General features: G+C 57.7%; 1 protein-coding gene across 1 annotated transcript; it reads right to left on the reverse strand.

Annotated features, from left to right (window-relative positions):
- Positions 1–3,257: 3,257 nt before the first annotated feature.
- On the reverse strand, positions 3,258–10,697 carry Erf (ETS2 repressor factor). The gene is made up of 4 exons (XM_041654885.1): positions 10,537–10,697; positions 6,003–6,237; positions 5,520–5,635; positions 3,258–5,418 (listed from the first exon to the last, which is right to left on the reverse strand). Exons 1-4 carry the CDS (start codon positions 10,556–10,558, stop codon positions 4,136–4,138), a joined length of 1,656 nt encoding a protein of 551 aa, XP_041510819.1. The 5' UTR covers positions 10,559–10,697; the 3' UTR covers positions 3,258–4,135.
- Between the last annotated feature and the right edge of the window lie 1,212 nt (positions 10,698–11,909).

The raw sequence follows: 11,909 nt of genomic DNA on the forward strand, positions 1-11,909 counted from the left end.
GCTGTCTGTCTGTGCTTTACTTTACTCGCAGACTGTGTTCGCACTAATCGTCCGGGCTTTTCTGAAGCCTAACATCGAGTCAGCTCGGTCAGTTTCCGACTGCATTTCTCAGTGGACACGGAACAGAGATAGATCGTAGGGCTAACGCCTCTTCAGACTACTTTATCCAGCAGGCAAAGCGCGGGTACTTCCGCCACCTTTGCAAAGCCTGCAAACACTTCAAGCTCGGTTGGAGAGGGCGTTTCTGGAGTAGCACAACCGAATGGATGGCTGCCGCCCTCTGATGGCTACTTGGAACTGAAAAGTAAAATTTAAGTCAAACCCCAAGGTATAGAACTAAGAAGTCTCACTAGGGTGTGTGGCAGGATAGAACCTATTATTTAACCGCCAGAACCCGTGGGACCTCAGCAGTGGACCAGTCTTTGTATTGAGCTCCGTGGGACCTTGCAGGACAAATGTCAGAGATCTGTAAAATGTCTCCAAGTGTCTAAGAGGGTCCTAAAGATGTTTGGAGGAACTGATGAAGAAAACATGAAGAGATAAGTCTTTAATAGACTATAGGCAGCAGGAAACAATTGTTTGGGGCACGGTGGAGAAAAATCTATGTAAAAAGGCATATGAGAGAATGAGAAATCATGACGATTTCCAAGCAGCCTGAATAGGCGAAGGACGGTTAAGAAACACAAAGAGGAGACTGTGGAGTTGTGTAGGAACCTGGCAGGAGGGAGGGCTGTTGTTGCAAATGGGATTTTAGTTGTAATGGACTCATTTGTAAAATGCCCTGAAACTTTCTGGTTGGAAGCAAAAGTCTCAGGACCAAAGTCAGGTGTCTTCTGTTTTTTTGTTTTGCTTTAAAAACAGGGTCTGAGATTACAGACATGTGCCACTAGGGCGAATTTATGGTGCTGGGAATTGAACCCAAGGGTCTTGCACTCTGTCAACTGAGCCACATCCCCAGCCCTCCCTTCTTCTCTTTTGGAATAGGGTCTCTGCAGGCATGGTGGCACACAGGAGACAGGTGGATCTCTAAGTTCAAGGCCTCCCTGGTCTACAGAGTGAGCTCCAAGACAGCCAGGGTTACAGAGAGAAACCCTGCCTCAAAAAACCAAAGAGAAGAAAAAGATAGGGTATTGTTCTGTAGCAAGGCTAGCCTCAAACTAGCAGCTATCCTCCTGAGCCTTCCCAGTCCTGAGGCATGTGCCAGTACACTGGGCTCAGATCGTTTTACAGGAAATGGTCCAGGCCTGCAAATGGATTTAGGTGGGCGATTAAAGACCTGTGGGGGTTGGGCCTGCTGTCTTTAAGACCAAATATCACCTGTGCCATCCCACACAGTCAGAATCTGGGGCAACAAGTTTGATTAGACCATGAACTGACCTCTGAAGGGTTTCTGAAGCTGAACACTTAGGGGTCACGTGATTAGAGGCACTCTGAAGGGTTCTGCTGTGGCTACTTAGCCAGTCCTGCTTCTTTCTTGCAGTGGCAACATCCGCCTTCCTCTATCACCCCACTAGCAACTCAGCTGCATCTACGTTGCCAGGAGATACGTCTCATCCCAACTTCCAGAAATAACCCAGTGGTTCCCACCCCCAGGGAATGGCTTACATCACCCAGGAGAGGAAGCAGTTGCCCACAGGCTGCCACAGGAGCCTGTTTTCTGCATGTATCCCAGTCCTGGATCCTCTCCTCCCTGCCAAATGATGCATCATCTGGGACCACCCACCCAGGGGCTGGCACAAGTCGAGGTCTAAGTGCAGGGGGTAGATAGCAGTTGCCAGTTCAGCGTTCATTCGTTCCCCCTCAGGGCTACACAGGGTGGTGTTTTATAGCAAATCCAGTCCAACAGGCCCTGAGTTCCAATTCCCACTCTTATCTCTCAGCAAGTGTGTGGCCTTGGGGGAACCCCTTCCCCTTTCTGGGCCTCAGGCAACACACCTGCACTGTCCAGGTGGGGTCTGCATCCACCAGCAATCACAATCTGAATTCTTCTGGTAATTATTCCTCCAGGACTCGGTTTTTCCAGCTTTAGGAGCTCATCATTCAGCAAATCCTAACCCTGGACACCTTGATCTGGACTCAGCCGTCTTGGCTTTCCATTGGAAAATCCAGTTGTTGCAAGACCATGGGATTTGAAGCTATTTTCCTGAATAGCTCAGCTCTATGTCTCTGGAAGTTTAACTTCGACGCTGAATGCTTTAATACATGACACACAGGACGTCGGTCAGGATCAGGATAATGAATCCCTCGTAAAACCTGCTGGTTAGGGAGATCACCCTGGTGGGACAAAGACTACCAATTATTTTTGAGGGTTTAAGATTTAATTTTATTGAGGCTGGAGACAGCTTGATGGTTACGAGCACTTGCTGCTCCTGAAGATGACCGAGGGTCAGGTACCAGGAGTCACGTGGAAGTTCCTAGCCATCTCTACTTCCAGAACATCTGACACCCTCTTCTGACCTCCTGGGGCACAGCACATGATACACAAATATGCGTATAGCCCAAAACATATACATTTCTTCAAAGATTTTAACGTGTAAATCTGTGTGAATGTATCCCAATTCTATGTGGGTATCAGAAGCCAGAAGAGGGCAACAAATTCCCTGGAGCTGGAGTTAGGGGTTGTCATGAGTCACCCCACATGGGTGCTCCGAACAGAACTGAGGTTTTCTGGAAGAGCAGAAGCATTCAACCACCCACTCCAGCCCAAGGCACTGCAAGCCTCATCAAAGGACCCCAAGCACAACGATAACAGGACACTCCCCTTTTTATGTGGCCCAGGCAAGCCTTAAACTAGAACTTCCCACCTGGTCAAGTGCTGGAATTACAGGTGTGGACCACTAGACCCTCCTCCACACACATTTCGAGAGGAGCAGGGCGCTAGAGGCAGTTCAAAGCACAGGACCCTCCACCAGGGAGTGTGGCTTAGCAGTCAAGAGCTGGAGGGGGAAAGCAATTCAGGTCATAGGAGAACCAGGGACAACAGGCTCAACCCTGTTAAGGGTCAAGAGGCAGATTGAAGATAGGAAACTGGTCAAGGAAATACAAGACTAGAGAAAGCCAGAGCCCTTAATCCACTCTGAGGCGTGACACCTGAAAGGCGGTCAGAGCTCTCCAGGCAGATGACCTGTTCCGACGGAGTCAGGCCTTTGGGCCACAGATGGAAGCAGGTGTGTGTCTGGACCTGCCTGGAACTAAGGCAGGTCTGTGGTGATGCTGTGGCTGGCTGCACCCAGTACCTAGGACAGATTACCACAGGCAAAAGTCCAAAGTTTTATTGTTTTGAATACATTCTCCAGCAGCCCCCTTGTGTCCCACCCCACCCTCCATTCCCAATACAGAATAAGGCTTGACCACAGCCCTCCAGGCCACCCCTGGGAGGCAGAGAGGGGCTTCCAGTTTGGTTTCAAGGGACCCCCTTCCTGTCCCTGACCCACCTGCCCATGGGTCAGACCTAGGACCAGCTGGGGGTGGGTGTGAGGGACTGGACCAGTACTGGGGTGGAGTGGGGAACAGGCACTTGAAGAGATTTGTGGCCCATAGATTTGCAGCCCCCCTCACCTTCCTCTGCCTCCCACCCCACCACCCCCACAGAATTTTTGGTTTATAAAATTGTCCCTCCGGCCCCTACTGCAACCTTGTGGGGTCTAAGAAACCCAGGCACTCACAGCCCCTACAGGGGCAAGGAAGGCAGGGTTAGGGCTGGGAGGAGGGGGCTCGGAAGGGAAGGGGTAGGACGAGGTAAGTGGCAGAGAACAGGGAGGGGGTCAAGGCTTTACTTCCTTTTTTTGTAATACAAAAAAGTTCCTGGGTGTTAAAAGGCCAAAGCCTCTGCTGAAATAGAAATCCCCAGAATGGAGGTGCCCCCCCTTAACACCCCCCTCCCGCCCCCCACCACCACTTTGCCCGGAACTTAGAAACCCAGAGATGAGGAGATTAGCCCCCAGTCCTGGGTGGGTACCCACCCACCCTACCATTTAAAAAAAAAAAAAAGTTTTATACAAAATGTGGGGAGGAGAAAGGGGGGAGGCAGGGAAGAGACTAAGAGAGCTGCCCTCACCTCCAGGGCTTTGTGGGGGTTAAGGCAGCAAAAGCTTGGGGTGTTGAGGGGGCACACGAGGGCCCTTGCCCATGGCTCTCAGGAATCTCGATGCTCCAGAGAGAGCTGAGCTGTGGCGTGCTGGAGATCTGAACTCACCCGTCGTGGGGTGAGTGGCCCTCCAGCCTCCCCAGGGCCCGTGTTCCCACGCACCTTCTTGTCCTCACCCTCATCCTCAGGGCCCCCAGACAGAGCCCCGCCCCCCTCCAGGCGACAGTCTTCACTCCAGCGCCGCTTAAAGCGCAGTTTAAGGGGCATGCACTGGGCTGCCCCAGGTGCCTCTCCCGGCTCTGGCTTTGGGGGAGCAGGTGGGGCACGGGGAGTCTTGAACACCTCCCCATCTTCCTCATCCTCGTCACTGATGTCAGTCACCTCCACCTCCTCGGACTCGCCTTCTGAGATGGGCTCCACCTTGATCTGGGGTGGTGGCGGTGGGGGGACCAATGCGCCTGCCCCCTCAGCCAGCCCACTTGAGCCACTGCTACCGCTGCTCTTGTCGGTGCCTCCTGGAGCCTTCTCTCCAGCTGCCCGCTGCCGGCGTCCTAGCGGAGGTGGCTGCAGCTTAAACTTGAATGGGGATGAAGAGGAGGAAGAGGAAGACGAGGCTGAGGAGGGGACCGGTGGGGTCTCAGGTGCCATGGGCGGCAGCGGACACTTGTCAGGGCGCTGTGGCTGGGGCACCACCAGCCCAGGGTAGTGCAGGAAGGCGCGGGGACTGAGGTGGTAGTTGTAGACGCTTTGGGTGTGGGCCTGCAGGTACCGTTTCATGTCCTCAGGGCTGAAGGAGAAGTGGGAGCCTCCCCCTGAGCCACTAGGGCCCCCACCACCGCTGGGGTACATAGGACTCAACGTGGGCGAGGGTGTGTAGGCCAGGTGGGTGGGAGTCATAGGCAGAGCCGGGGAGAGCTGAGGGGGCAGAAGGGAGCCAGGCCCCGCCAAGGGTGACACAGGGAAGGGACTTAGGGGTTCAGGGCCACCCCGGGGCCGGGGGTAGACACGGAAGACACCAGGGTCATGCGGGAGGCGGGCCAGGGGGGGCCCTCGGAAGGCACCCAGCTCTGGAGGGCCAGGTGGTCGTGCCCGGGGGTCCTCTCCCAGAGGCTCCTCCAACTCTGACGTGCCATCACTACAGTCACTGACTGAGCCCCGGCCCAAACGTCGGGCAACCACAGCAGAGAAGAGCGAAGAGGAAGATGAAGAGCAAGCCGGTGGAGATCGGGGATCCTCGGTGGGAGACAGCACCTCGGAAGGCGTTGAAGGGGGGAAGCGGAAATGGCTGCCACCTGATGGCACTGGAGGGGCACTTTGGGGCACTGCACCCCCTGACAAGAGAAGGGAGAGTTGGCATCAGGAGCTCTGGTCCATGCTGGACACAGGCAGACCCACCTCTTCATTCTAGTCCATGCATCCCCGGCACACTCACCGGCCAGCCCCACGTCGATGAAAGGGTAATTAACCAGCACCAGCTTGTTGAAGTTGAACTTGTAAGTGAACCGCTTGCCCTTGGTCTTGTGCAGAATGCGCTTGTTATAGTAATAGCTGTGGGCACAAAACACCATGGGGCCATCAGGTGAACACTCCAGAGGACCAGAGGACCCAAGCACCATGACATGTGGCTGTGTGCCACTCATAAAGGATACCCAATCGCCTAAGGCCACAAAAGAGAAAACAAGTAGCCAGAGAGCGATGACCACACCACAAGCTCCAATGGTGACTATATTCTCCACCTGGGATATCATCTGTGACCTACGAGCTCATAAGGCCAGGACTTGCCCAAGGCCCAAGTTCACACAGCTAGAGGATCTGATAGAGCTAGATATCCAACCCAAACCTGTCCTCATGCACCAGGGGTTTCCAACCATGGGGACCAGCCTCATGGCCTGCAGGACCCACAGCCCCTTCTCACCGCAGGGCCCGGCTCAGCTTGTCATAGTTCATCTGGGGCTTGCACTTGCGGACACCCCAGAGGCGGGCCACCTCATCAGGGTCCTTGATGACAAATTCCCCGTAGTCTCCCTGCCAGGCGATGACGCCCTGGTACTCCTCCTTCCGTAGCAGCTCCAGAATGAAGTGCCACAGCTGGATCTGCCTTGAACCAGGGGATGACTCCGGTTTGTAGGCCCAGTCTGGGAAGGCAAACCCTAGGGACAGGAGATAGGGAGTGGCCTGGGGTCAAGATGCCAAGTCAGGGGCTCTGGGTCACACCCTAGAGTCCACCTACTGCCCAGCCCCTCGGCCTTCCATCACCAGGAAAAGCCCTCTTCCCTCACCAAATGAAGACTTCCATCAGAAGGTGACAGTATGTGTATCTGTGAGGGGGTTAGACAGGAGCTAGGAGGAGGGGAAGCTGGAGCCTGCTCCAGCGACACCGGGAGAAACAGGAAACCAACGGCGGCGGGTCCCGGGGCCAGTGCCAGGGGGCCAGGCACCAAGCCAGGATGGCGGGCAGGGCTGCCAGTGGGGGAGGGGGAGGGGCAGGAAAGGGCACACGTGGCCAGTAGGATGGGGGTACAGCCCTTTCTATGTTATGTACCCCTACTTCTATTCAAAGCCAATAAATAGTGCCTCCCCCCCCAGCTTTTGCGATACTCGCCTTAGAAACATATATGATCTTTCCTCTTAGACCCATAGAAGCTCTTACTCCCACCAAGGACTAGAGAGGAATTTTTTTTTTTTTTCTTAAAAGGACCAGGCCGGGTGGGGTGGCTGGTTGACGATGAGGTCAGCGCTTGCACACACAGAGGCTTCTGTCTTCCCTTGAGAGTGAAACCCAGACTGTCTGAGAGAGAGCCCCTCCACCCCCACAGCACTGGACCCTCCCCCAGTACACCCTTAGGACTTGGATGGAGGGGACCTGGCCCAGACAGAGCCCAAGCAGGCCTAGAACTGTTACCTTCCTCCCTCTTCCACCCTCTCCTTTCCATCCTCAGTTTACTTCCAGCCCACCTGCTGGCCCGCCCCCAGCATTAACCTTGGGTAAAGGTTGGTGGTGGGCTGACTTGGTCCCTAGAGGGGGTGGGCAGTCTGGGGTGGGGGGGGCTGCGGCTGTTGTCATTTCCCAAACCCCCGGGTAATCAGGGGCCATCAATAATTCAGTACTAGGCAGCCGGTAATGGAGGGGTGGGAGGAGGGAAAGGAGAGGAAGACAAGGAAGGGGGGGGGGGGCAGATCAGGGGCCCTAGTGCCATTATAGAAGACCAAGGTATATGGCAAAAAATGGGTGGGGTCCCAAGCCCTAGCCAAACTGGTGTGAGTCAGTACCCCCCTCCCTTGGGCCCAGCTCAAGCAGAAACCGACCAGGCCTCTACAAGACTGAGCCTCCCCATAGCCTCAACCCCAGAGTGAAATCCAAAAGAGGTTCCTTCCCCTTGGGACAACACAGGAATCAGTAGCTCCAGTCCAGCAGGGACCACCTTTTCCAAACACATTACTCAACATTCCCCTACACAGACTTCAGAACCCTGGGTAGAAAGGGATGGCCAGTTCAGCACTCCCCTTAGTCCACATGCCCCATTCAGAAATCCCTGCCTCAAACCAGCCAGTCACTGCCAGGTTCCAGGAACATGATTTCCAGCTGTTTGGGACTTTGTGCCCAGAGTCCTGCACCAGCAGCCCTATTCAGTTTAGCAAGGACAGTCCCTGACAACCCCTAAGGATCCATGCGCTCACAGCCCCATCCTTCTCTTGGGAATCCGGGAGTTCACCCCATCATCTCTATTCTGCTATAGAGAATCAAGGTCCAGGGTATCCCAAGTCATCAAGTCCCCCCCCCCCCCTCCATATACCCTAGAACCACCTCCAAAATTCTCCTGGTTCCCATCAGGGCACAAAGCTCCATGCTACTCCCACCTCAGTTCCAATCTGGTTCCCAGTCCCAAGTGGGGGGGGGGGGGCGAAGCCCCTAAGACATCAGTCTGGAGGTGGAGGGGTGTACTGACTTCCACCCTCCCCCCCAAAATTAAAGCCACCCTTCCCAGCCCACCAGCCCCAGCCTCCGTGTCCCGGTAACCAGGCAACGTGTGTGCAGCGACAGTCCTGGGAGCGGGGGAGCAGGAGGCTAAAAATAAACTTTGCAGAAGAGAGGGAGAGAGACTGCATGCAACACAAAGGGAACTCGGAAAGGAGGTGGGGGGCTCTGGAAAGGCCTCAAGCCCACATTCTGGGAGCTGTCCCAGGCCCCCTTGTTAACCTCCTTCCCTAAAAAACATCACCCCCAGGCCTGGACCCTGGCTGCCACTTCTGGCAGAGACCCCTCCTCAAGCCCAGGCCCACCCCAGCACCACCCTAGTACCGGCTTTCCTCATCAGGACACAGCATACACGAGGGCCTGTTCCCAGCTTTGGGGAGGGGACGGACTGGGGGTGACGTCAGGGTGTCTCAATGGGGCTCCTGTTCCCCAGGCCTTGGAGTCAGGAGCCAGGCACGGGCAAGGAGACCATGTGTGTGTTGTATATGGGTCCACGTGCTTAAATCACGGAAACACCAGCTCTGCAGCAAGAAAGCTTGAGGGTATTGGACCTCTCAGGCATGTGGGTCCAGTGAGGCTGGGAGAAGGCGGCTGGGACTGAGGGAAGGGCTCCAGAAACACAGGGTGTAGAGTGGCTGCAGACAGGAAGGGCTGGGATGGCTGGGTCCCAGAAGGCACACCTGGATATCCCAGACTGTGCAAGCCTGGGTGGGGGCATAAGTTCTGGAAAACAACCCCCAACTTAACATGACTACCTAAACTTTTATTTAGGGGACTATAGGGGTCAGATGTGGGGGGGGGTGAAAATACGTCTGCCTCCTGGGGGGCCTCAACACCTCCCCCACTCCAGGCAGACCTCGATGGCGCCAGAGCCGGGAAGAAAACAGGAAGTGGGAAACAGCCACGGCGGAGTAGAGAAGCGCCGGGATGGAGAATGATCGGATGGAGGGGCGCGTAGTGGCCCGCAGTCGGAGAGACAGACCGACCCGGAGGCCGTTCCGGTCTCTCGCTTTCCCCAAAGAACCAACACGCGACCGGGACCCCAGGCAGGGTTGCTGTGGCCCTACAGGTCCCGTCAAGCCAAGGCCCGTAGCACAGAGGGAAGACAAGGCGGGGTTGTCTGGGAGCCTTGGTCCCCTCCCCGGGCGAGGCGAGGTTCCTGCTGCCCCCAGGGCCCGGCAGCCTGTGGGAGTCGGGGAGTAAGTGGGACGCACGTGACTGACCCTACAGCACAGCGCACCCCTGCCCCACCCCCGCCCCTCTCCTCGGCCCCAATCCCCTGGCGCCGGAGCCCCACTCCGAGCCCTTTAAGAGCCGCCCCCACCCGCCGAGCAGGGAGGTGGGGTGGGTGGGCCGGTCGGGGCACACACCCGCACATAGGAGCCCGAGCCGCGGCCGCCGCCGGGGGAAGGAAACAAGTTTGAACAGCGGCGCCCGGCCCCTTCCCCCCCCCCCTCGTCCCCGCCCCGGGCCGGATTCCGACGGGGCAGGCGGGCAGGGGGCGGCGAGGCCCCCTCCCCCAGCGCAAAGTCCAGCCTGTGCAAGCCCGGGGGCGACGGGGGAGGGGAAGGGGGAAAAGTCCGAGTGGGAGGGGGGTTAATCCTGCTGCCCCCCGCCCAGCGATGGGGGGGGGAGGGGAACCCTGGCCCCTTAAGGAGGAGCAACTTGGCGGGGGAAGAGAGGGGCGGAGGGAAAAGACGGCCCGCTGAAAGAGAGGCGCAGGATCGGGGAGGGGGAAGGACGATGAGGGAGCCTCTGCATTTCCCCCCCATCTTTCCCACCCTCCTCAACTCCCGGCCTCCGCCCGCGCTAGAGGAGGGTACCCAAGTCTCCCCTGAGCCACCTTAAAGCCGCGCGTTCTAAGGTCGGAAACAAAAAGTTCCTTTTTCGAACGTTCGGGCTGCGCTTTGGAACTTTGCGACTCAGTGCGGGCGGGGGAGCGAGGAGACGGACGGGGGAGGGGCGGTGCAGCTCGGACCCCGAGTCCCGTGCTCCCCACTAACGCCCTACTCTGGACCATCCCGTAACCCGCTCACCCGGTGCGGGGCACGCGCGGCCGTGAAGGTCACCGGCCGGACCACGTAGCGCGGAACCGAGCATAGCGGGCCCCTGTATCGAACCCTTCCCCCTCGCCCCGCACACGTCCCGGCCCCCGGAGTGCAACGTGACAGAACGACTGGGAGGGACTCTGCCACCCCAGAGATCCCTGGAGAGCCCAGGTTGCCGGGTCCGAGCAGGGAAAGACCAGCACCCGCAGCACCCACACCATTCCAAGAGGATCCACGGAATTGGGGCTCCCAGGCAGCACCTCAGCTCGTGCCGCGAGAAGCAACAGGTTTCGAGTGCTTAGGGGTCCCCCCAGAACTGGGGATCAATCGGGCTCCCCTGAACCCCTTCAGCCCCCGCCCAAAGTTTTTCCTCCCGGTTTCCCGGGGCAACAAGTCTCCCCCACACGTGCTGCCCCCGCCCCCACCTGTGTCCGCCGGGGTCTTCATGCTGGGGGGCCCGGGGCAAGGCGCCCCGACACCGGGCCGCTGCTCCTGGCGCCCGCGTTGCCCCGTCCCGTCCCGCGCCCGTTGGGACGCCCTCGCCGCCGCACCCGGCCTCGCCTCTCAGAGCCTCTCCCCTCCCCGCCGCCGCCTCCCGGGTTAATATCGCACTCCGGGGCCGGGACGCCCACGCCCCCCGGCCGGCGACGTCACCACCGCGTCGCCATGGAGACACTGTGCCCGCCCCCTCCCGCGCACACACGCACACACACACACACACACACACGCACGCGCGCGCGCGCGCGCGCACGCACACACACACACACACACACACGCTTGCCGGCGCGCAGTCACTGAGGACCGACCGGCTCTTGGCTTAAAGGGGCCGCGCGGCGGGGGAGGGAGAAAGAGGAGGGCGGGGAGGGGTTGGGGGGGGTCCTAGGGGTCACGACCCTTCTTGGAGGCTCTAAGTCAGCAGAACTTAAGTCTTCAGCACTCACTACCTGCTGCCTCACTTTTGCCCTTTCCTGGCTCCAGAGTTTCTTTTGGGACATTTTGGAGGAAAGGAATTTTATGAAGGGGGATGATCAGAAATTTTTGTGGGGAAGGGGCAGAATCTTCTCCACAGGGGGGCGGAGTCTGGATCTTGGAGGATGATCAAGAGCATAGCCATTTCCCAGCCTGAGTTTACCCAACCCCCCTCAACCCCGAGCCTGAAAGAGGGCAGCTGTCCAGGGGTGGGGTGGAATGGGTGGGAAACATTTCCCAGCATCGGAAATGGGGAGGCGGCTGTACCCTCGTCTCCTGTGGAGATGGGGTCTTGGCCTTCCTGACAGACGCAGTCCAGCTGGGGAGGAAGTGACCAGAGGATGCATTTGGGAGCCCCCACAATCACCACTGTCCCCAGGTTGCAGCTGTCCTGGGAGCGCAGCCGGAGGTAACCCCCACCTCCACACTGGAGCAGGGGGTTCCGGAGGTAGTGCCAGGATGCAGGGGGCGACCCAAGTCTGAACAAATGTGCTCCGGAGGAGCATTGGGGGTGAGAGGAAGACAGGGCTTAAGACCAAAGGCCTGAGTGTAGGGGAAGTGTTAAGTCTGTATTCTCTGCAGCAGATGGGAGGTATGGATGGAGCCTGAGGCTGGGAAACAGGAAATCGGGGTACCGATCGGATGCAGGTAGGCAGCCTGCAGTGGGATAGAGAGCAAACAAAAGCTATGTTCTCACAAGCTAAGCATTAATACAGTCACGGGGAAAATGAAAAATAAACCGGAGTTACGAAGGAAGCGATGTAGGCTTAGAAGACTGAAAGATGATGAATCAGAGCGAGATTCATCCGGAAAGAGGGAAGGCCCTTCG

Source organism: Microtus oregoni, unplaced genomic scaffold, assembly GCF_018167655.1.
Source record: "Microtus oregoni isolate MIOR12 unplaced genomic scaffold, Mior012 000006F_ref0000085, whole genome shotgun sequence".
NCBI classification, from domain to species: Eukaryota; Metazoa; Chordata; class Mammalia; order Rodentia; family Cricetidae; genus Microtus; species Microtus oregoni.